Genomic DNA, 26050 nt, shown 5'->3' with positions numbered 1-26050 from the left:
ATCGATAAGCGTCGTTTACATATTCTGTAACATTCTTCATGCATGTTAACACAACGAGCTTGCAGTAGTTGCCGCCAGATGTCTCTTTAGTAATTTAAATTTGACGGTGGAATAAAGCCACAATTTTCAAATCTTTGAATAGCAATCATTCATATTTATTTATTTTGAAATAATGAAAGGCCAGTCAGGTAATTGATTTTTAAATGTAATTTATATTTTGTATATTTTCAATATGTATATAATAATAGCAATTACACAAAATAATATTAATAGACAATAATAATAATAATCATAATAGTACAATAATGATCGGTATATATATATTTATTTATTCATATAATCATTATATCGCAGCTCAGCGATATCAAAATGAAATCATACACTCAACATGCAAACATACAAAAAAAAATTATTATCCATATATATATGTATGTGCATATATATTACAAAAAAAAAATAATAATAATAATAATAAAAATAAAAAAAAATTATTTAATAAACAATGCAATTTGTTGGTGAAATAATTAGTGACACTGCTAGTTTTGATTTGAAATATAATCATGAGTTAGAACAAAGAATATATATAAATGTATATATATTTTACGTACGACGATCGTCGATCGATTGGGCAGAAAACATAATTTAAATAATAACAAAATAATAATATATATAAATATATATAGAAAATACATACATAAAGGATATATGCTTGCAGTGGCATGTTTCTGTTTTTTTTTGTTTTTGTAATTTGTTTTTTATATTTTTTTTTAATTTTCTATTAATGCTTATATACCGTTAGCATATAATAATAGTTCGAATTGAATTTCGCCTTAATGTTTTTGCTTGATTCGTTATGCGAATTGGAAAGTTTGCTAGTATATGTATGGATATACATATATATACATATATGTATATACATACATTTATGTGTATGGATCGTCGATCGTTTTGTGGAACGCAAGAAATTTCTAAATTTAAAATTGTGTTAACGTTGCATTCTTATTATTATTTAATATACATACATATACATATAAACATATACATATGCATATATATTATATATAATTTTATTATTTTTTAACGTGCTACGTTAATGGTTTTGTTTTTCGCTTTATTTTTAAATTTTTTTATTTGTTTTTATGCTCGTTTCTTTTTGTTTTATTTATTTTTTTTTTTCACATAAATTTAATATAATTTGCTTTAAGTTAAAATCTTTAATTCTTTAATTAGTAGAATGTTTCGTGAGTGTGTTTTCGTTCAACTCCTTTTTATACAAACAATTACAATTTTATTCAATTTCGTTTAGTTTTTCAGCATTAATTAGTGTGTTTTGTGTGTGGTGTGGTGAGATTTGGCAAATTTGCATTGTGTGGTGAATGTTAGTTTACACCATTCGCTCTCTTCTCTTCTTTCAAATTCACATCGTTTTTCGCTACTCGTCTTGCCAAATGTTGCTTATTTAATTAAATACATTTTAAACATTAACTGTGCCTGCTGTTTTTGCATTTTCATAAAATTTTTAAAGTTTCCTTTGTTTTATTTTATTTTTTTTTATTATTTTTTTGTTTGCCAATTGCAAAAGGTGATTTATGTATTGTTTTTACGTGTATATAATTTTCCGGTATCGTTTTATTTTATTTTTATTTTTTTATATTTATAATTAATAAATTTTATTTATTTAATTTGTATTTTTCTTTGCATTTATGTATATATATTTATATATTTATACGTGTGTGTGTATGTGGTTGTTTGTGTTTTTGTTTGATTTTTAAATGATTTCTTTTTGTTTATTTTTTATGCTTAAAATATAATAATTTTAATAATAATAATAAACTACGACCATTTTTGTTTTATTAAATATTTTCTTTAGCTGAACACTAGTGTTTTGTTGTTTCTTTCTTTGTTCATCCTTATTTTTTTTATTTTGCTTTTATGTGATTTTTTTAATTTTAAGCTTTTGTTGTTGGCGCTTTTGCTCTGTTGTTGTTGTTAGGCTTTCGCTTAGTTGCTTTTGTACCTGTTGATTAGCGGGGAATAGAAAGAGAAAGAGACCATGTATTAGAAAGAGATAGCATGAGGCAACAAAAAATACAGTTTTAGTTTAACTTTTGAATAAATGAATACAAAATCAAATGCAATTAAATATTTGTTCAAAAGTTCAAACAGATTTTAGAATACAGATACAGATTTTAATTACAGTTGAATAAATTACAAAAAAAATATATATATATAAAACAAGCAACTAACCGAATTATGGTTTCTGTCAAAGGCAACTTTGTGTGTAGCTCAACAATATGAACAAAAAAATATATGGATATATATAAATATCTATATATATGTATATATTTGTGTGGTTGTATATATATATATATATATGTATACATAAATATATACACATAATTCACTACGCGTGTTGTTGTTGTGTTGGTGTATTGTTGCTGTTAAATTGGTCGTTTTTGGCGCTCATGCAAAAGGTTAATGAATGCGACATTCAGTTGTAGTAGTTGTTGTTGTTGTTTAGTGTTGTTGTTGCGGCTGCTCATGTTGTTGTTGTTGTTGTTGATGATGTTACAACTACAATTATGTGGTTGTTGTGGTTGTTGATGTTGTTAAATGCCTACATATACTGATAGCCCATGTTGCGTCCTGCCGCTGCCGCTGCTGCTGCTGCCGCGGCAACAGGTGGATAATTTGGTGCATATTGCTGGGGTATGCCCATGGCTGGGCCAGCTGTTATCATCAGCTGCGGCTCCATTTGTATTATGTTTTTATGCTCCGTTGTATCATCCTCCTTCTCGCGCTGCGCCTCATTCAGCTCCAGTTTATCCACCTTGGTGGTGTACTCGCGCAGCACCTGCCAAACACCAAACAGAACAACAACCATATTATTATAAATTGTTATTTGATTTGTAGTTGCCATTTCGTTTCGTTTTACCTGTATCAAGTAGGGCATGGCAAAGTCCATGATTTTGTGTTTCCATGCCAGTTCCAGGATAACATCGGGACGCAGCAAATCGTAGCACTTTAGAGCAGACGAGATGAATGTTATAGATTACAAATTGAACAGTTTATAGAGGCAGTGCCAGTGTCTCACCTGATATAGACATGCCGCAAAGCAATCGTGTGCATTGCGCTCCAGGAACCAGCCCAACAGCTCCTCGGCAATTTCCTGTTTACCAGATTCGGCAGCATACTCCATAGCATCCTTGTACAGTTTGTCCTTTTTGCATAGCTCAACGCTCTGCTTCCAGCGATTGTTGCCTGTAGATTTAGAGTATAACATATATATTATATTAATTATATATGATATATGATGTTATTATAATATTCCCATTCCCACCTTTGTAGAGATAGGCCGCAATGCGACGGAATTCGGTGAGCTCGTGCTTCTCCAGCTTCTGCGCCAGCGCAATGGTATCGAAGTTGTCAAATCCATCGATGGAATTGCGCAAGCCCTGGTAGTCCTCCTCATCGATGAGCAGACCATTCAGAGCCTCATTGATGGCCTTGTTATTCAGCGATTGTACGGAACGCAAATAGGGTTTCACCAGCGGCAGATATCCTGTCTTCGAGAAGTAGTTGACGGCACGGGTGTGATCCATGCGTGGAGCCAGCACCAAGAGCATGTCGTTCAAGAGCAGCGGCTTGTACTCCAAATAGAATTCCGTTGCCTTGTAGTAGAGCTCAATGTTGGCCACCTTGGTGATGATGTCCTTGAAGTGGCCCTCGCGCCACGCCTCCGTCGGATGGGCCATCATGGCGAGCACAGCATTATCATATTCCTCATATTTGTCGTAGAGAAAGACCAGCTCGGACCACAGATGCGCCGATTCGGCGGCACGCAACACCTTGGGTATATTGACGCGCGACCAGAACAGCTCCAGATGCTCGCGCATCTTCGATGGCTTGAACTTGGAGTAGAGTATTGCCAATTCGCTGAACATGCCCATGTGGGCGCGCTCGAGACCCAGCGCCGATTCCAGCAGCGCAATCAACTCCTCGAAATAGCCACGATTCTGATAGTAGTTAATCAAATCCTCCAGCTCATCGGCATGCACCACAATATGAAGGCCGCACATTTGCGCCAAACGGAACTCCTCAGCGTCCACACAGGCGAAGCAGACCTCCTTCCAGGTGCGCGTCGAATTGGCCTTGCGTGCCGAGTCGACGGCGCCCTGGAACTCCTTCAGATAGACCAGCGTAATGGCCAGACGGGCAAAGTTGCTGACATTGTTGTACAGCAGCTTGGCCGCATCGTACATGCCATCGCTGAAGCAGCGATCGCCGATCTTCTGGATGTCCGCATGATTGGGGCCCGAGATGAACTCCTCGAGATCGGCGAGGCGTCCAGTACGCGCATAGGCATAGATCAATTCGCTCTCAATGTACGATTCGCGTGCCTTCTTGCGTGCCATTTGCAGATAGCGCACCAGATCATCCCAGGACTCCACCTTGCTGGCAACATCGACAACGTCCATATAGGCGCTGGGATCATCGGCCTTGATGTACGAATCGATGGCCTCCTTGACCAGGCCCTGTTGCAGCTGTGCCTTGGCCAGCTGTGACCAGACGGCCGGCTCGTTGCAGCGCTCGGCAAACTCATTCGCGCGCTCCAAGTTGTTCACCTGATCGATCAGCACCTGAATGGCCGAGGTGTTCACATCGAACTTCTTGAAGATGGCGAAAGCCTCCTCGTACAGCTGATTGCTGATCGCAATGTTGGCAATGTCTGGTGCATCGTAGTTGTCCAAGCGATTGATGTAGTCCATGACACGAGTGCGATCCGCCTTGATGGCGGTCAGGATCAACAGATTCTGAAGATTGCGATGATCGCTGAAGACGGACGAGTCCAAGATGATCTTCTCGAGCAGTTCGATCAGCTCGTTGGGCAAATCGGCGGTCATGAATGCCTTGACCGTAACAGAGATATCATCGGGATCCTGTGTCTCCGACAGCGCTGTCTGCACCACCTGATCGATCAGTTGACGCTTGTAGGGATTTGCCTCCGACAGCACCTCGGCCCACAGCTCAGCATCGCGACGGCCAACCAGATAGCGTGCCTCGCTCTTGAACAGCGAATTCTCATTGCAAACGGCGATCAGTTCACGATCGCATTGACCCCGTTCATAGGCGACGCAGGCCAAGTGCGGATCACGCTTCTCACAGTAACGTCCGACGACGCGGCTGTCGTAGTATTGATTCTCCTTGAGGAATCGCTCCGGATTGTTGTTCGAGTCAATGTAGATCTTGGCCAGGGCATTGTGGGTGGCCGGCTCAACGCAGCCCTCATGGACGCGCGACTCCAGCCAGGGCAACAGCAGTTTCAAGCGATTACGCTTCTCCACCTCCTCCACCAGCTCATCCGTGGAGAACTGACCCTTAACGACGAGAATTAGGTTCTTGATGATATCCTCACTGCAATCGACATCGAGCAGACCGCCCACCACAACCGGCAAACGTGATGGATTCACCTTCTGCACATAGATCTCAATATATTTCTGGAGATTGTTGCGGTACAGATAGAGCACCAGATCGTGCACGAAATCGAAACGATCGCAGACAATAATCAGGGGCAATTGATCAGTCAGCTTGGCCTCCTTCAGGAAATTCTTGACACGCTCGGGATTATAGCAATTCGATTCGCGACAGATGCGCTCCACCTCCTTGATCTGATTGGTTTTACAGGCCGCCTGTATGTACTTGAAGTGCACCTCCGGATCCTGCGAGAAGTTCACAATGCTGCTCAGGAAATAGAACAGGCCATCGTAGCTCTTGAAGCTCTCAAATAGATCAATCAGCGCCTTGGTGGTCAATTGCTCGTGATACTTGGTGGCGATCTGCACACAAATCTGCAAATTCTGGCGCAGATTAGCGGTGAGCATGGCCTTCAGGCACTCCAGTGAATCCTCCACCGAGAGTGTGCCAAAGAAACTGACCAGCCACTCGGCATTCAGCATATGCGTATGGACAACGGCGCGCTTGATGTCGTACAGATCCGTATAGTGTTCCAGGGCGCGCTGCAGCAGGCCGGCCTTCTCGCACAGCTGGGCGATATGGGCGCGATCGTAGTGGGTGAACATGGCGTTGCCCAGAATGGCATCAGCCACCTGCGGTGCCGACAACAGATTCATTTCGAGCAGACGCGTCTGCAGTGCTCCCTCGGCGGGACGATTATGCTTGAGGGCATCCAGCAGAAAGGCGGTGCATTGCTGCACCATCGAATGCTCCATAAAGATGTCCACGATCTGATTGATGTCGGCCAGCGGCTCCTCTTCGGCCACCAGCATGGAGGCAAAGCCGGCGCCCTGCTCCGGATTGCTGCGCATCACCGAACGCAATAGGAATATATAGTCGGGCGTGTAGTTGACCTTCTTGGCATAGAGCACGATCTTCTGGAATTGGCCCGTTTCGGCAAAGCATTGGATCACCTTGTTGGGCACATTGGCGCGCAGATAGATGGAGAGAGCGAGCGTTAGATCCGATGTCTTCACCAAGTCACCCAGCTCCTCGCTGCACTCGAGCTTCTCCTCCTTCAGCCACTTCTCGCAGAGCTGCTTCTTGCCCTGCAGGAGCACGGGACGACAGAGCTCCAACGACTCGAACTTATTCAGTTTACCCTGATCGAGCAGGATGCCAAAGTACTGCAAGAGCGGCGGTGTTGTCGAACCGGCTGGCGTTTGCACCTGCTGGAAACGTTGAATGGTCTGCGGTGTGCGTAGAATACCTTTTGGGGCCAATGCAGCCACCTTGGCCGCCTCGGCGTATTGGCCAGCGCCAAAGAGCTTATTGAATTTGCGCACAAACAGATCCTCAGCGCCAGCCAAATTGTTGCGCACGGCCATGCGCAGGGCGAGATCGGGATTCTGGAGCACCGTATTGATGTAGGGTATGATCTGTTCCTCGTCGACGGTCACGGACAGCACCTGGCCCTTGCGATTGACGCCAATGATGCCGCCGCTGGCCTCGTGCGGTGCGGTCACAAAAATCGTATCGGCCGATATGCGATTCATGTAGATGCACGTGGCCGTTTCCATATCGTACAAATGGATATATCCATATTTGGTTATCAAATAGATGGTATCGTATTTGGCGGATACTTGCATCGCAACCGGAAAATCATTTTGTGCCTCCGGCGGAAAGAAGACATCGACCGCCTTCTTCGGGAATGGCTGATTGCCATTCGGTGGCGTTCCCACCTCAATGATGTGCAGCTTGCCACCGGTTGCGGTGCGCACGGCGAAACAGAACAGCGTGGTCGGCTCCTTGTTGCCCTCGATCTTGAAGGTGGCAAAACTGGCGGCATGTCCCTCAATCGCTTGCGACACCTTGCGCTCCACCGAATACAGTTGCATGGCGCCAGCGACACGGCTGGGCAGCGCCGAGATGCCAACGAGCAGCAGCCACTGCTGGGAGGCATTGCAACGATAATTGATGATCTGACAGCCATTGAGCGAGGAATGCCTATCGAACATTTTCTGTGGCATCGAATCGCCCTCCATCGACCAGTGATAGACGCTCGTCTCGGTGACCAGGGCGAGCGTATTCAGCGATATCCATTTCCAGAATACCACATCCTCGTTCATCGTGTGCGCCTTCATTTTCGACTTCATCTCAATGTTGAAGATCTGCAGTGTCTTTTGCGCTGCACAGAATTGAATAGAGAAACAAAGTTGAATTATCCAAGATTTTGTCCCCGATTGAAATGAATTTGCTTACCTTTGAGCGCAATCACCTTGCTAGCCGGATTCATAATGGCCGAGTCCGCGGATATGGGACGGCGCGTCGGATTCGATGAGTCGTTCATATCAATGATGACCACCTGGGCGGTATCGTTCGTCTTCTCCCGCACACAGATGAACTTATCCGACTCCATTGTGAGCGTGCTGAATGAGAAGGAGTTCGGATTGATGCCGACATTTGTGAGCTGCAAAGAGTAGCAAAGGGGAATATGTATTCAATACTCATTTCATATTGACTTTCAATAAACTAATATCTAGACTAGACTAGACTAGATTATTATCTATACTAACTGGATTATTTGATTATTATTCAAGATCTTCAAGCTTAAATTGAACTATCTATTTATTAGTTGATTATAGATCAGTCAGCAAATCGGAGAGTGAGAGATATTTAGTCACGTTTTGCGTGAGCGTTCGCATGCACTGAGACTGAACCCAAGAGATCAGCATTATCATTAGCATTAATCATGATGCTGTGTGTGCCACCCTCGTCTATTTTGCTAGCGAAATCAAAACATTTCTATAAAACGCAATTGGCACACTAAATATATATGTGCATATATATATATGTATATAAAAAAACAAACCCTTTGCAAATTCGCCTCTTGTTCTACAATCTAAACGTTGATCGTCTGGTCAATACTTAAGGTGTAAACAGCGGCGAGAAAAGTTCAAGGTTTTGCGATCGATAAAGCACTCTCCCTCTCTCTCTCTCTCACTCTCTCTTTGAAGTCACACACACATCAGTCAGTCCCACTCTCTCTCTCTCTCTCTCTCCATCTTGATCATTTTATCGGTAATACAAGCAAATTTTTATATATATACACATTTTTTGGCGTCTGTTATACGAATATATTTATGTGTATAATTGTGTGCGAGTGGAAATTTAGTATAAATGCAATGCACTCAAACAAAGGCAACAAAGAGAAATTGCGAAGAAAGCAACAAGGCAAGCAAAAAACATGTGTTCTCTATGCAGCAAAGAAATTAAATCAAATGACGTTTTAGCATTTAATATTTCTATTAATACGCTTTCATTTGAAATAAGCCAAGAATTGAATCGAACAGCTTGTGAACGCCTCTCTCTGCGATTTTCAGATATGAAGAATATCACTCACATAAGCTGAACTGTATTTTAAGATCAGTTGGGAGCTATCAAATAATCATAATCATAATGATCACCTTTAGCTCAATTAAAGTTAAGCTAAGTTCTATAAGCGGAATGCACATACAGCTGTGTCCATAAAAATAGTAATCTGATCAACAAATTTAGAGCTAGATTTATATATAGAAATATATTTTAAATATATATAAATATAAATAACACATTTTTATTGCCATATGTTTCTATTTGCTGTGAACAAATTGTTGAAATGCATATTAAGTTAATTTTCCAATAAATTAACTTTCTGTGCAAACAAAAATTCATATTAGGCCTAGTATTTATATTAAGCGAGCATCGCAGCTCAACTTGAAATTAATTTCTCAGTGCAATGCTTCGCTTGAGTCGCGTTTCGCTGATAAGAAAGTACAAGAAATGCCTAATTATCAGTTAAATGGTGCCTGGTACATACACCCCATAAATAAAGCAGCAACAAAGAATAAACAAAAATAAAAAGAATAAACAACAAACAATTCATCAAGAAATTTATTTTAAATATAATCAAAGTATATAAATAAAACTCTAAAATATATATGAGGCTTGCATTAACCAAGTTTACTTTATCACATATTAATCTTCTTTTTTTTTTCAATTATATATTATTAATATTATATATAATATTTTGTATTTAATAATTTTATATTAAACATATATATATAAATAATTTTTAAGTAACACACATACTGCTAAAGCAAATGAAAGCCAAATAGAAAGTCTAAGCTGACTAAACTAAAGAGAGACAGACAGAGAGATGGGTGGAGAGAGCGCTAATGGGAGAGAAACAAAGAAACATGGGGCGTTAATTGTCAAAATGTATAGGCATTTGTATGTGTATGTACAAATACATACATATGTGCATGTGTTTGTACACGTCAATGCACGCGTATCGATTTGTTTGTCTAATTTTTTGGCATTGAAATAGTACATTTTTTGTGTTAATCAATTTGCAATGTGACCAAATGCACTCACAAATAACTACAAAATACTAAAAAACAATGGGTCACAATGTAAAACCAAAATATAATAAAATAATAAAGATTGAATGTCTGCTGAATAAAATATAAATGTATATTTAATATTCTAATGCCTGCATATGCTGCCGGTTATTTTATTTAACTTTTTTTTCACAAAGCTTTTTCACCTTATTTGTGTCAATTACAAATTAACATATGGACGTTTCACACTTAATGCTAGATATGACACGCACACACACATGCATATACACATACATATGTGCACACACACGTATAGAAGAAGATCTGATGCGTGCTCTATAATCAAATTTAGTTTATACGCCCCGCTTAGAGCTTGGACAGCCAATGAAACGGAACACGATTTTGGAGTAGGCTACCCCATACATATATATAAGTGCTTTAATGGGTGATAGGCAGAGATTAAAAATATACTTAATTCAACTACAATGATTAACGCAATTTATCAGATTTAATTTAAGCTCACAATGTTCAGCAATAATATATAAACATGCATAAAATCAACAGCCCGTTAAATAGAATATTATACTTTATGTGAGCGCTTTACGCCGAGGCCAAATCAGGCCAAAGATTAGATAAACAACATCACGCAGAATGAGCCGCCCTTAGGCGTCTGATATGTAAGTATGTACGTATTTTGACATGGATACAAGTGAAATTAACAATGACGCTTCGCTGACGACAATACATACATATGTATATATGTATGCACATATGTCTGTATGATCAGAAGCATACATGCACGAACGCTCATAGTAACTGTAAATATCAGTGCCTACTCTGATTACTTGTGCATCTCACTTGTGCCCACTGTTGCTCTCCTTCTCTTTCGCATAGAGACATGGCAACGAGAAGAAACGGTTTAAAAAAGATCTTTGATTTATTCAATCAAAGCGACAACACCGAGCAACTAAGCCTAAGTTACAACATGCTTTGCTGTGGTGAATCTGGCTTATGTGTGCACATCTGTGCGTGTGTGTGTGTGTGTTTATATGTGCACAGTGTTGCCGAATCAGCTATTTTGTAGCTAGATCTGGCTACTTCTTGAGTCCGATTGCTACACAAATTTTCAAACAGCTATTAGCTACAAATCTGGCTATTTTCAAATATATATATATAATAGGTAAGCTTTCTAAAATGTTATGCAAAATTCATTTCTTATCAGTTTTTATACCCTGAACCCATTGAAAATGGGAATGGTTTTGTGAAAAAGTATGTAACGGGCAGAAGGAATCATCGCAGCTGAAATTTGGCATGCATCATATTTTTTCGATAACTCATCCGATAACTTTTTTTATCTAGAATTATTTTTTTTTTTTTACTATGAGTATAGCGTTCCACCCAACTACCTTAAAAAGGCAAATTATAAAAGCGACAATGGTGAAAATGACGAGTTGGTGGTCATAGATGAGATATTATAATAATTAAATTAATAAAGTTGACTTTTTATGAAAAAAAACGGCACTGTTTTCTTTTTTGCTACTTTTTCAGCTATTTTAGAAGAAAGTTGGCTACTTTTAGCTACTTTCAGCCTTCGGTTTTGCTACTTTTGCTGAAAAAGTTTCGGCAACACTGTATGTGCATGGTGTTTATTTCACCACAGCAGAAAAACACATTGGATTAGTGGGAGTAATATATGTACATAGGTATGTATGTAGATATATATGCATATGAATAGCGTAACATACTGTTCTTGTTTGAACTCCTCCAACCACCTGCCTTTGCTTAACATAGTGTGGCCAAATCAGATAATATTAGCAGTGGTCCACAAATTCCACTTTAAACGATGCAACCGTTGCCTCTGCACCGAAACGAAAAACAGAGAGCCAGAAGTTCGTTGTTACAGAGAAACCGGTTTAGCAATATACCAATACCAATACAAATGCATTGAAACTTCATACATATACATATGCGAGCATGTGTGCGTAGATGAGCCGGCATTTGTCACCGGCAGCAAATGCTATCTCTACCTCTGCCTCTGCTTCGCATGCTCTTTCATTTGAAACCTACACACGCACACACACACACATACATATACTTTTTATAACACCATGCATATGTTATGTGTTTGCATTTTGCATGCATTTATAACAGTAAAACAACAGCAATCACGCCATAGATAAAAACTGAGCGAAACGGAAAGACAGAGAGAGCAGAAAAAGAGAGAGAGAGAGCGCAAAATCTTCCAACTGGAGTAAGTGCCGCCTTTTCTGAACGAGTTTATCGACAACACATTCACCCAAGTCAGTGGACAAGAAACAGCAATTGAGAGCGTGAGAGTGAAAAATACTGATGGCTGTCAAGCGGAGGGCAGTCAACAATCGGAACGCGGCTGGCTGGCAGAGGCGTTTACCGGCTTGCATGAGTGACTCATTCGACCATTTCGTAAGCCAGAAAAGTCAGTGAGCGAACTATAGCGCAACGTTTTCGACTAGTTTTTTTTGTTACCAACAAATTTCATTTAGATATTGGACAGTGATTCACAGCTAGATAATTATTCCCTAATAAAATTTAAATGCAGTCGAATTTAATGCTCTCATAATACAAATTGATTAATTTGTATTAATAAAAATATATCGAGATCGAGTGCTTCAGTAAATACATATACATATATATAATTAGTATATTTATTTTGATATGTGTTTAGTTCAGGCACACATGAACTGCAACCACGGTGCAATGTATTCTTATAAGAATATGCTAAGCGGCGCTTGGGCGTCTCAACAAGTGGTTTTTCCATGCACACTGAAGACTAGAGAATCTGACTATATGCCTCATTCAATGGAATTTGGGGAATATGAATACTCTTACCATAAACAAGTATAAAGCAAACACTCACCTGTAAATGCTCTTGAAAGCGTATGGGTAACGGTTGCGTCATCTTGACGGCCTGTTATTTTGGCTCTCTGGTTGGGAGTTACGACTTGTTGTTGTTGTATGCTGTTCTTTGGGTCTCGTTTAATAGTTGTTCTTATTTTATTTTCTTTCGAGAGAGATAGCACACGCACTTTTTTTTGTTGTTTGATGAGTGTTAGTAAAAAAAATCGGGAGAGAATGCGAATACTGTTGTCTGCGTCAACGTTAACGTTGACTTTTGTTTAAGTTTTTATTTTAATTTATTTAATTTTTTATTTTGCTGTTTGATCTTGTTTTCTTTTCGGTCGTTCGTTGTTATGGTTGCTGATGTTGTTGTTGGTTTCTTTATTTTGTTTCGTCTCGGTTTAGATTTTTAGCAATTTCGTTTCGCGTTGCTTGTGAAGACACACCAAAAACTGCGCAAAGAAAGAACGAAAAAAAATTGTATATTAATTAATTGTGCTACAAGATATTTGTTGCTTTTGTTATCACTAGAAAGTGAGGCTGCAGCGGGCTCCTCTAAAGCACTTTTAAAAAAAAAACTCGTAACGTAACGTTCATCCCCCCACACAAACACAAGCACATACACATATATATGTACAGAGAGATACTCGAAAGCACTACCGAATTTAAGCGAAAAAATGCCTTGTTATATACTAATTTTTATTAGGAATCAATCAAGAAATTTATTTACTATTTGTAGTATTATTCACTTGAATTTCCACATATTACTTGCGCACGACCGTTTGTCGGCAAATACAACAAAATATTAATGAATCGACACCGCCGACAACACTGACAGACGACAGACATAATAACACAAGTACGAGTCAGTGACAGAACGGCCCCTGTGGTGTGTTACAACGAAATACACCACAGCTGCGAGTTGTCGTTTCGTGCGCTAGTATTGGTGCATGACAAAGTCAAATAATGAAATGTCAAAATGCGCGCCGTATGAGTGTGACCACATATACACTTATACAGCAAACTTGTATATTAAATACGCCGTTCTAATAAATTTTGATTGTGCCTAAAAAGAAAATAAAAGGCAATTACAATATCCCAGTAAGTCCCTCATCTGTCTTAATGTGAGGCAGCACCACTGCTTCTTTTATAGCTCACCACACTGTCAGCCATGTTGAGTTGCGCTCCGACACACTTACTCATACACACGACACACTTGCATGTTTGCCCATACACACGCACACACACACACACACATATATATATACTCACGCACACGCATTTGTGTAAGTACGTGTGAAGTAGTGGAAAAAAAATTTGCTCTATGTACATACATATGTATAAAACACACTTTTTGCATTGATTTTTGCCACGCAGCAATATTAAGAACTTTGATGATGCAGTTTGGCAAACTAAATAGTTAAAGCCCAAAAGTTACGCGCATATAACAAGGCAAAGCATCGCAATTGCTTTGAACACGCATGCCACATAAACAAAAAAAAAATCGTTTTGTTAGCATGAAAAACACCGCCCACTAACATTTGGGTTCAGAAATACAGTTTTCTCTTTGCAAGTGTTGTGCCGCCTGTTCGCCCAATATTTCTTGCAAGTGCATTATCGTATAATATAATATTTAATATAATTTCTTGTTTAGTGGCAAACTAGTCAAAAAGTTGTTATTTCCCCTATATTTTTTTGCTGCTTTTTCGAAGGAGGCGGAAGCGTACCAGTTTATTGTTGTAGGTTAACAATTGCACGTCTGCACGAACACACGACGATACGATTCACATTTAACATTTAACACATTATTCTTATTCGTTAGAAAATACACGAAAGAGCAAAAATTACATTGAAAAAGAAGTATGAATGAGACGACGTTGGTCACTGCAAGCTAGGGATGTACGACAAATATATATCGATATAAATAAATTGTAGCGATAACCGATTGCCTTCAAAGCCACATGCGATAGACATCGAATAAATAAATATAAGAATATATAACCATTTTATACCTGCAATTGCCAAATTTTATATAGTTTCTTATGTGATACCACAACGATGTGACGTTTATTTAGGCGCATAATTTAATAAATCCACTGTTAATTTATTTATCGTGACTAACGTTATTAACAGTATCGCTCCACAAATTAACAGAACAGACTCCACAATAATCTGCAAAACTCGGTCTTTAAAAATAACACGAAATATCGGCCATCTCTAAACTCTCCAAGCCGAACAGTGAATGAAGTTGGCGGTGCGCAAAAGTAAATTTTACTCAAACTTTCAATTTATAAACGCATTTTAAGGAAGAACTCCGCATGAAGGCTGTGCACGCGATGTGCATTTGAACAGTTTATAGTTATTGTTATATCCACGTTATTGTTAAAGCAAGCACTGATAGCAATTTTCCACAGCATTCGTTGGATGTTTAAAAAAAAAAAACACGCGCGTTGCGCGTCGTATGAAACATATTCAAAAGTTGTTTGCTGTCTATGTGCATGTGTGCGTGTGTGTGAGCTTGTATGTATATTTGTATGTATGTGCGCTGGCTTTATTAAACATTAACATTGCGAAAAATCAATACATAAGTCCCTCAGTGCTTGTGTGCTGTGCACCGTGTGTGGCATTTGTGCAAAAAATTGTGTTAAACAAAAAGGATAATCCAAGGATAACGCCAGCAAGCGGTGCTTGGCGGTAGGGGCCAAGCAACACGCGCCCAACGCATCCAGAACGAGGTAAAAACATTGTCAATACATACATATGCAAGCATGCATGCTGCGTGTCGGTGTTTATGTGTGTGTGCGGATATGTTGATGTAAATATGTGTGTATATATGTACATCCTTGCAACTAAATATAAACAGTCTGCGATGTCGGTGCCATAAATAAATAAATCGCATCAAATAGAAACAAACATTCTTTGAATATAAATATATAATAGAAATATGTATATGTATGCAATATGCATATAGACAGATATGATCGTGTTGAATTTTTGTTTATGTTGTTATTTAATTGATGATGCCTTTGTCTCCACATGAATCGCCAACTTCATTTCAAGCAGCTAAATATGCATAATTTGCGCCTGACGCGACGCTCGGCCCGGCTTTTTATTTATTTAATTTTTTCCTTTTATTTTTTGTGCTGCAGCAGCAACTCTTGTGATTTATTTTGCACACACACACACACACACACATACACATACACGGATATGCATAGCCTCAGAGAGAGGGAGAGAGCAAGAGAGGCATTTTACATGTGTTTGTACTTCCTTTAGCTGCTGTGTCTTTGTTGTTGGCGCTTTTGTTTGTTATTTCGGCATGTTCGCACTCCTGTGTGCAAAAGAGACAGCGAACACACGCTGACTCTCATTTTTGTATTTGCCTGCATTTTGCTCTCCTGCTGAGTTTTTGCATTCACGCTTCTGATTGGACTGTATATGTGTGTGTGCTGTCTTTCGAGCGGCAAAACAGCAAAACGAAGCAACTATTAGTGATATTCCTGCAAGTGCATGAAGCATGTGTCTGTATATACATGTGCATACATAGAATGGATTTTTGTGGTTTTACTAGAATTTACTTAATAAATTTCTTAGCCAAACAATAGTATTATGTTACGAAACCTAACACTAAACATAAATATTTATACAATATATACACATAGCGCTCAAATGGTACGACCCAAACTTGTTAAAAGACCTTCAAATTTTGTATTTCTATTTGATTTCGTTCATTTTAAAATTAACGTCTGATAACAACAGTTATAAGCTGACTGCTATGGCTGCGATCCAGTGTTAATATATCGATAACATGCAGCAACTTCAGGTGTCAGCAAATTTTTTTTTTGCATTTTCGTCTCTTACTGTGACAGTTTAGTTATTTATTTATTCTTTTCTACTGCTACACACGCCGTCTTAGTGAATGTACTTGTTTCATAAGAACTAGACTAGATTTTATATTAATCGAGTTTGGATTGTTATCGCCGTTAAAATGCTGTAAAAGCAAATATAAAGAAACATGTAAACGCTAGCAGGCGCGCAAATTGAATTATTTAAATATGGATGTATGTACATATGTATGTGATAAATTTGTAGGAAGTTTTCCACCCCTAATTACTAGAATGTGCTACAACAATTACAAATTCGTTCTCGGTTGTGCTGCTCTTATTTTTTCTGTCAACTTTAGCGCTTTGTTGTTGCTGTTGCGCCTTAAATGCTATTTTTGTGTTACAGTCTCCCTCTGTTGTCTTCTCTGGAGTAGCTTACATACATACAGCACACTCATAGATGTGCATGTAAATATATGAATGTGTGTATTTAAGTTTTTTACTGTTTCCTTTTTCTCAAAAATATGCTGATTGTTTTTGTTGTAGTTGCTCTTGCCAATTTTGCTTTGGTCTTCCAGAACCAGAGAGCCAGCATGCAGGCACTAAGGGTTTATGTTCGTGCTCTCTGACATCTCGCTCTCTCAAAGAAAAAGGAGTTTGTTTTTGGTCTTTGTTTTTTTTTTCTTGTCTGAGCACAATTTTTGCACTTGGCCAATTTACAGTTTGCATTGTCAAATTAAACAACAGTCGCAGATGTTATAAAAAAAAAAAAAACAATTTTCTATTAAATTGATATATACTATAATAGATTAACTACTTAACATGACTATTCGTCCAATTTCAATTGTTTTTAATAGTTCTCTCATCTAAATACTCATTCAATAACAAAGCGCTTGGTCAGACGATTGGTGTTTTTGCTACTTTTTATTTAACATACATACATATACATATGTATATATATAAATATATATACTTACATCAATAGATATATATGTGTATATATGCATCCCTTTTTATAGTCTTTTTTTTTTTTAATAACACTATCCGGCAAATATACATCTGTGTATGGGTAGGATGAGAACCAAACAGGTACAATAACATTGGCACACATATTCTGAAATCAATTTTAAGGAAGTAACGAACTATAACTTCTCTTAGAATTTAAATCTACATTTGTAATTATAAGCACTTTTAACATTATTACAATTTATGTATCTAAAAGGATAAATGTCATAAGTATTAATTTTTAGTGACATTAGATTATGTAATTTGAAACAATTACAAATACAATACCTTGTATACATGCATTTAGCATAACTCACATACGATAGCTGTCAACATTTTGAAATTGTTTACATTTTAATGCTAGCTCATACCACTGTGCTGGCTGCCTTAGTCAACTTCCTTCGCTCAATTTCATGCTCACTGCGCCGACTCGCTCTTTCAATTTCTCTCATTCTGTGACTGCGTTTGTGTTTTTTGCATTTGTGTGCGTGTTCCATGCTCCCTTGTTTTTTGTTGTTCCTGCTTTGCTCGCTGCTTCCTTTCTGCCTTTGTATAATTCGAAAATGCTAAAGTAAAGTGCTCAAAATTGCTCTGCTCTGCAGCAGTAGCGGCAGCAGCAGCAGTAGCCGAAGCAGCATATTTTTGCGACTCTCCCTCTTCTTTAACCGCAAAGGCAACGGCAGCAAGCAGCTGCCTGTGTGCTTTCCTGGCTCGCTCCATCGTCTCCATCGTTGTCGTTGCCTTCATCGTCGTCGTCGTCGCGTCGTCGGTTGTTGTTATGCTTGATTTTTATTACTTTACTTTTTCAGTATAATTCTTTGTCTTTTGGCGTTTGTTTAATGCAAAAAAAAAAAAAAAAAAAGACCAAGACAAGAACCAGCAGACACGCACACACACAGACATACATACTTATGGACGCGGACACACACACTAGCGCAAAAACTGAAGATACCAAAAAGGAAGAAGCACAAACTACATTAAGCACAGACACAGGAGTCTGTACAAAATAAAATTTTTGCGCAACGCGCTGTGTCACATTGCAAAAAGGGCGAGAAATTCACATTTAACAACCAAAACTAGCGAAATTCCAACTTAACGTCAATATTAATTATTAATTATTCAACTGTGTGCTGGCAGTGCTAAAGACAATATAAAATACCAAAAACAAAACAAAGAACTAAAAATCAATTTCAAATTAACTTCTTTGATTGTAAAATTTTTTTTTTTTACAATTTTTCTTTAGTTGCTTTGCTTTGCGGAGCTAAACGCTCTTTGTTTTTTTTTTTTTTTTATTATTTTTTGTTTTTGTTGAATTTAGTTTTATTTTCATTTGGCGCTCGCATGTGGAGGCCAAGCGAGAGGACATATAACAAAAACAACAAAAGAATTTTGGGTAATATTACAAACCTAAAGAAAGTTTTTAAATTGAATCTAATCGTCCTTGCTTAGCTCTGGCTACACAGTGTGAATCAAGTGAATGCATTTGAAGTTCATATAGAACAATTAAATGAATATAAAACAATATTATAAATGTACACATTATGAATTATTCATATTTAAATATTAAATGAACAACATTCGACTGTTTCTCATTAAATTATTTCAGTTCAGTGAGTGTATGAATTGCATGTAATTGTTATCGAATAGGCAAATGAATGTTTGGAATATAACGAATGCAGGGTTTTAAAAACCAAACCAAGTTTGCATTGAATAGCTTTAAAATAGCTAAATTAATATTTTATATTATTTTTATAATACTTTGATTATTTGATATAAGTGAAAGCAATTCTATTTAGTTATTCATAAAATTCATATAAAATGTATATAAATGTATATGTATAAATGAAAGTGAATACTTTGAATATTCGATATAAATGAACAGGAATACTTTGAATATTTGATATAAATTAACATGAATACTTTGAATAAACGAAAGAACGCCAGTCAATTTTTTGCTTATTATAAAGAATATATATGTATATTTTAAAATTAAAAATGAATATTTATCAAATAATGATTGTAAATGAATATTGAATGAATGAAATTAGTCACACTTCTATTCGCTCATTTGGATGAATATCTAATAGGCATTCAAATATGTATATAAGGGATTTTTTTTTTTTTTTTTTTTAATATGATTCGCAAAAGCGTTTGAATACTTTGAGTGGTTCAAATGAATGATTTGGATGCATTTACATGTATTGAAAAAATTGGTGAATCATATTAAATTTCTATAGACCATTGCTGTAGTATTCATTGAATATTGAATACTATTTAATTAGTTTGATTGCAATTTGTTTATATTTTAAAATAATCTTAATTTCCTATATATTTGTATCCTTGTAGATCATCAGGCACGAATTGAGCTTCCTTTAGAGCTTCCATTGGCGCTGGAGTTGGTCGGCGATTGTGAATTGAGCGAGTGTTGGGGGCAACACCAGCAACGAAGACAACAGCAGCAATAGCAACAACCACAACAACCACAACAACAACAGCAACAACACGATGTCCGCTGCCACACAAGAGTTTTGCGTGCGTTGGAACAGCCATTTGGGCAGCATTGGAGCGGCCTTTCCGCAGCTATTGGCTGGCCAGAGATTCGTGGACGTGACACTGGCCTGCGAGGGCCATCAGGTGCATTGCCATCGGCTGGTGTTGGCCGCATGCTCCACCTACTTTGAGGCCATATTGGCCGAGAATCCGTGCAAGCATCCGGTCATCATATTGCCCAGCGAGATCAAGCTGTGGGAGATTCAGGCCCTGGTCGATTTCATGTACAAGGGCGAGGTGAATGTGACGCAGGCTGGCCTGGGCCAACTGTTGCGCTGTGCCGAGCAGCTGCGTATACGGGGCCTCTATGGCTCCGAGGCGGCCATCAACTACAAGCAGCTACAGCAGATGCGCCAGGATATGGCGGCGCAAGACTCGGCAACCGCAGTCAAGCAGGAGCAACAGCAGCAGCAGCAGCAGCAACAACAGCAGCAGCAGCAGCAGCATATGGACAGCACTGAGACGGATGATACGGCCACCAATTCGACGACATCGACAACAACAACAAGCACAACGGCGCTGTCTGCCAAGCAACAACAACAGCAGCAGCAGCAACAACAACAGCAGCAACAGCAACAATTGCTACTGCAACAGCAGCAACAACTGCAGCAAAAGGAGCATCGTCAGCGCCAGCAGACGAATGGCAACAATACGTTGCAATTGCAGCTCTTACAACAGCAGCAGCAGCAACAGCAGCAACAACAGTTAAATGCGGGCTCATCAGCGGCCGCATCAAACAATTCGAATGCAGCAACCGAAGATGATTCAGCGGATGATGCGAGCAACAATTGGAACGTCTATAGCGAGAACTATGAAGACTTTGCGAACAACAAGCTGAATGCACATCTGCTGCAGCAGCAACAACAACAGCAGCAGCAGCAGCAGCAACAGCAGCAGCAGCAGCATTTACAATTGCAGCATCATCTGGACTCGACCATCGAGGACGATCACAACTATGTGGCTGCGCATGATGAGGACAACGATAGCAGCGGCTTCGTTGGCAATGTGGGCAGCACCAGCGGCCTGGCCAGCAATGTGGCTGGACTGTCGCTGAGCATGGACGCCGATCTGGATACGTCGGCAAATACGTCCGGCTCCTCGCTGATGCATAGCTCCATCGATGGCTATACATCGTATAAGCGTGTGAGACGCTCGGAGGCGTCGCTGGCCCAGGCCGCCAAATGTGTGTCCAAGGGCGAAACCTTTCAGACAGTGAGCAACATGTTCAACATACCCGTCTCCACCATACGCTTCTATATGGCCCGCAAGGGCATCTTGCCGAAGCGCAAGCGTGGCCGAGGCGCCTCACATGCCGGCAGCACCATCACAACGACAACCGGGTCGGGCAACTCACCGGCTGCGGCCGCAGCGGCGGCAGCAGCAGCAGCGGCCACCATGGCGGCGGCCACCACATTGGGCAGCCTGTCGACAGCCGGTGCGCATCATGTGCCCCATCATTTGCCCCTGGATGCCATACAATTGAAGCGTCTGACTAATGCCAGCGGCGGAGGTGGCGGCGGCGGTGGTGCAGCCGGCAGTCCGACAACGGCAACGGGCACAGCGGCGGCGGCTGCAATGGCAGCAGCAGCAGCAGCTGCTACGTCATCGCCAACAGCACAGCGACTGGAGGTGGCAACGGCGGCCGGAGTGCCCTTTCATCTGCTCAGCGATGCGGCGGCCTTTAAGCTGAGCGAACAACAACAGCAGGCGCATATAATCTAACCATGAGGTTGGCTTCGCTTGCACTCAATCTATATGTGAGGCGTGAGAGGCGTGAGAGGCGTGTGAGAGTGAGCCGAGCTCTGTGGGACAATCGAAAGCTATTGCGGAATGGGGCCGAGATGCAGCTACTCATTGGCTAAGATACAACGCGTATATACGTACACACACATATATATATATGTATACACATACACCTGCATAAAGCTGCACACACACAAACACACACGCTCACACACACTCATGCGTAGTCGCTTTAAAAGCAATTCTCAACCTTTAAACACAACTGTTCCTCGAGGAAGAAAGTAGAAAGTAAAGAAGAAATGCAGACATGCAACAGTTGAGATACAGTTAAATATATATATATATATATACATAAGTGTATATAGTATATATATATAGACATGTCTCTATTTGTACCATACAAAGCATACGCATATAGATCTAACGTATGTTTTGTATCTTTGGCAAAACACCTCTAACCCGCCCCTAATTGTATGTATCGCTTATAAGACTTAGGATTAGTTTTTACATTGTAATATAGTGACATGACATTGTTTTCTTTCATGCCGGCGATAAGCTTCACACAAACAACAACAGCAACAGCAACAACTAACCCCAGTCCAACCCAACTCAAACAACCAACAACAACAACAAACACATTACATTTTGTGCAGTTAACAGACAGTACAATAATAATTAATAAATATGATAATTATAGAAAAAATCAAGCCAGTTGCCTGCATATATACATGTATATATATATAGATATATATAACATTACACATAAACTGGGCACAAATAGAATGGTGTTTTTTTTTTTTTTTTAAATTATATATACATATATTTGTTTTCAATAGTCATAAATGTAAAAGAGAACTGTATAAAGTCAACAAGAAGAAGAACAACAACAAAACACACACACGAATTCATTTAATAACAACAGCAACAACAACAACAACAATCACTAGCGCTTAAGACAGCAATTTAGCTGAGAGGGAGAGACAACAACAAGCAACACAAACCCAACATTAAGTAAACATTTGATATACTTTATAAGCGAAGCAACAACATTGATATACAGTATATATAAATATATATATATATGTATACTCAATATGCCATTTCATGATATCTGATTTAGTATGTTTCGCAATCTGCTTTGTAATTCATAAGTTTCGTATAAAGACTTGAATTATAATTCTGATTATATTATTAATATTATTATTATCATTATTGTAATTATTCGTAGCTAACTGAAACGATCAACGATATTGTTTCGCGTTGTGCATTTAAGCTGTGTAAAGACTTGCAAAAGACTTTTTTCTACATCGATTTAAGTTGCTTTAATATCCCCAAAACTTAAGACTTGTATAACTATTTTTTCGTATTTTAACTTTTTTGGTTTTTTTTTTTTTTTTTTTTTTTTTTTTTACACATGCAAAAGACGTTTATATAATCGATTAATATATGTATATTGATATTTAACTATATATATATATCGCTGCGTTCATAAAAATATTAGTGTGACTAAACACTAAAATGTTATAAAAAAAAATAAATAAAAAAAAAATGTAACTTAATTTATAACAATAATGAAGACTTATTGTTTTTCATTTAGTTGTTGATATTAATGAAGTTTATAAGTTTTTTTTTTTCTAATTTTTTTATTTAACATTTACTGCTCACTCACACTAATATTTTAATAAACGCAACTGTATATATATACTATAAAATATATATATATATATAAATATATATTCCTGTTTTCGGCAGCATTATAGCATTTTATACAATTTATACAACTCAAGCACGGTCTCTCTTAAATGTTTGCCATATTCGTAATTTTACATGTATTTAATTAATATCATTATTATTATTATTATACAATTTTTTATACACACTTATTTTATTTACAAATCAAATGCAATTTCAAGACTATATTTTTTGGCCATATGATAAATTGATTATTTTTAGCATATTTTGGAAAGTTCATTACTTTTGGTTAACCAAATTTAACTGCAGTTTCGAATTCGATATCGAATTTCGTGATGATCTCTGAAAAGTCGTATATATATATATATATTACGAAATGAGCAAACTAAAGCGATATATTATTTTGCAAAAAGAAAAAAAAAAAACAAATACCTCGTATACATTGAGCATAAATAAATAATAGTAAGCCAGAGCAAGTGCACAGCATTAAAAATATATTTTAAAAAATAAAAGCAAAGCAAAATAATAGAAAACAGATAAGAAAAACAATAAACAAAAGCGAATAACGCTTATTTTACACATTAAAAATAAAAAATAAAACAAATCAGCTGCAATTAAAACAAAATTAATTGTAGTTGTAAATAAACCGAATGTTGTTACAATAGTCAAAGAAAACAAAGTAAAACAAAAACAAGAAAAATTATAAATAATAGTAAGCCCATAGCAAGCAAATATATATCTATATATATATTTTTTTTAACAATCAATTGTAAAATATGCAAAAAAAAATATTAAAAGTTGTGCTGCGGCTTTTGCTATTCAAGAACTGTATCTATTTTTATTAAAAAAAAAAAAAAAAACAAACAAACAAACAAACTTAACAAAAGCAAAGAAAAAACAAAACAAAACTATTTTGTTTTGGCTGCGTTAAGATCTACTGAAAAAAAAAAACATGGAAAAAAAACGAAAAAAAAATAGAGAATAATTTAAAGTATAAAAGTTGCGGGACTTTAGCACCCAAACATATTCAAATCAAATGCAAGTATTATGTATCAAACACAAACAAAATTAAGAATATAAAATTGCAAAAGAATATATATGTATGTATTAAAATATATATATATGTATATATTAAGTACATATATAGAATGTATAACTAAAGAAGAGATAATTATTAAACCCGATAAGCGATAAGCGAGCGTGAATTATGTTTAAACGCGAGACAAAAACAAAAACAAAAAACAACAGTTAAATTTATGTATAAATTATAAAATGCGAACAGTAAAAACAGATGCTGAGATGCAGATGGTATTTTAAATAAAAATTGCAAAAATGAAATGCCGAAAACGCCTATTGAACTTAACGGTAATTAACGGGTTCCATTGCAATGCTGGCCAAGATCTCGGATAGGTCATTGCAATAGCTTTCTGAAGATGCCTAGGAATTAAGGTATTGTAGATCGGTTCTACTGTAGCATAAGCAGATCAAATTCAGTTTTCCAATAGATCGATAACAGGCAATCGATTACAAATATTATTGTTAATCCTTCACTGAAATGGGTCATTCAGATAGAAGCCTAGTCTGTCACTAGGTTTCTATGGAGTTGTACTAGGTTCTTAAGAGTTAGTCTTGTTTGGAATTTTCCTTGCTTAAGTATATTCCATTTGTGTTTTACATCTATTTCACATACATATATGTACTCATGAGAGACGCTATATAGGAAACATGGAAATAGCAGGGGAGAATCTGAAGATAGCCAAAATATGAATTGGATGTTGATATAAGCAAGTTTCATGGGGATTACTATGTAGATTATATATACTTTATAGGCTCTGTCACATCTCTATCTGCCTGTTACATAGATTTCTGCAAAAAAATATCCAATTTCCAGGGTATATACATATAAGAACAATACTAAGATCCGAGCAACTCCTGGAACAGACCTCGCCTTTCGTAGTTAAATAAAATTTTATAGTATACTTATCCCATACACACAATTTTCACGAATTACCCAATGCAAAAATGAAGACAATTGGCAAGGAATTTGTTTAAAAGTGTTTGTTTTATTACATAGATATCATTCGCTTTGTGAACACATACCTCGTACATAGATAGTTATGAGTTGTATGCGTTCATGTAATAAGGTTAGCCCTTAAATTGTTGTTTAGAATTTTACGAATATGTTGTTCAGACCATCTCTATAATTAGGGCTAAGGGGTATGGGCGGGTATTGTATATATTTTAGGGGGTAGGTAGGCTTGGGCAGGGGAACAGGGGAACAGGGGGAGGGCATGGCCTTATCAAGGAAGTGGTAGTGCATGTGTGTGTGTTGCTTAATATATATAAGATAAATTGGTTACAATATATTTTATTTTACTTTATTTTTGTTTTTGCTGCATGTGTCGAACGCGAATTCGAATTTCGAATTTCGCACTTCGAATTACATCAATTAATTAAACACATGCATTTACATATGCATTAAGTGTTGAATTCATAAGTTGTATATATGTATGTATGTATGCA

The 26050-nt window shown here is 37.7% G+C and overlaps 2 protein-coding genes across 20 annotated transcripts; one reads left to right on the top strand and one right to left on the bottom strand.

The window, feature by feature from the left end:
- Positions 1 to 1627: 1627 nt before the first annotated feature.
- Chc (clathrin heavy chain) lies at positions 1628 to 14691 on the bottom strand. Of its 10 annotated transcripts, none has more exons than XR_016271242.1 (8): positions 14441 to 14623; positions 12733 to 13165; positions 7717 to 7924; positions 3341 to 7642; positions 3095 to 3261; positions 2936 to 3022; positions 2248 to 2854; positions 1628 to 2017 (listed from the first exon to the last, which is right to left on the bottom strand). XR_016271242.1 is itself a non-coding variant. In XM_089475396.1 (8 exons), exons 2-8 carry the CDS (start codon positions 12772 to 12774, stop codon positions 2002 to 2004), a joined length of 5055 nt encoding a protein of 1684 aa, XP_089331522.1. In that variant the 5' UTR covers positions 12775 to 13165; positions 14562 to 14691; the 3' UTR covers positions 1628 to 2001. The 10 variants fall into 10 exon arrangements, 9 of the variants coding, with proteins under 9 accessions (XP_089331522.1, XP_089331520.1, XP_089331526.1 ...); XM_089475396.1 differs by having other exon boundaries at positions 2622 to 2854; positions 14562 to 14691; XM_089475394.1 differs by having other exon boundaries at positions 2622 to 2854.
- A 198-nt stretch (positions 14692 to 14889) lies between these two features.
- Positions 14890 to 24399, top strand: LOC108621001 (uncharacterized). Of its 10 annotated transcripts, none has more exons than XR_016271244.1 (3): positions 14921 to 15448; positions 19889 to 22306; positions 22392 to 24399. XR_016271244.1 is itself a non-coding variant. In XM_089475418.1 (3 exons), the coding sequence occupies exon 3, from the start codon at positions 20048 to 20050 to the stop codon at positions 21812 to 21814; it is 1767 nt and encodes a 588-aa protein (XP_089331544.1). In that variant the 5' UTR covers positions 16557 to 16774; positions 17611 to 17626; positions 19889 to 20047; the 3' UTR covers positions 21815 to 24399. The 10 variants fall into 10 exon arrangements, 9 of the variants coding, with proteins under 9 accessions (XP_089331546.1, XP_017873559.1, XP_089331544.1 ...); XM_089475418.1 differs by lacking the exon at positions 14921 to 15448 and adding exons at positions 16557 to 16774; positions 17611 to 17626 and having other exon boundaries at positions 19889 to 24399; XM_089475417.1 differs by lacking the exon at positions 14921 to 15448 and adding exons at positions 16557 to 16774; positions 17557 to 17626 and having other exon boundaries at positions 19889 to 24399.
- Positions 24400 to 26050: the final 1651 nt, after the last annotated feature.

Source organism: Drosophila arizonae, chromosome X, assembly GCF_054131065.1.
Source record: "Drosophila arizonae isolate 15081-1271.41 chromosome X, UAZ_ARI_1.0, whole genome shotgun sequence".
Classification (NCBI taxonomy): Eukaryota; Metazoa; Arthropoda; class Insecta; order Diptera; family Drosophilidae; genus Drosophila; species Drosophila arizonae.
The sequence above is the reverse complement of the archived record's forward strand: the minus strand, read 5'-3'. Positions and strand labels throughout refer to the sequence as shown.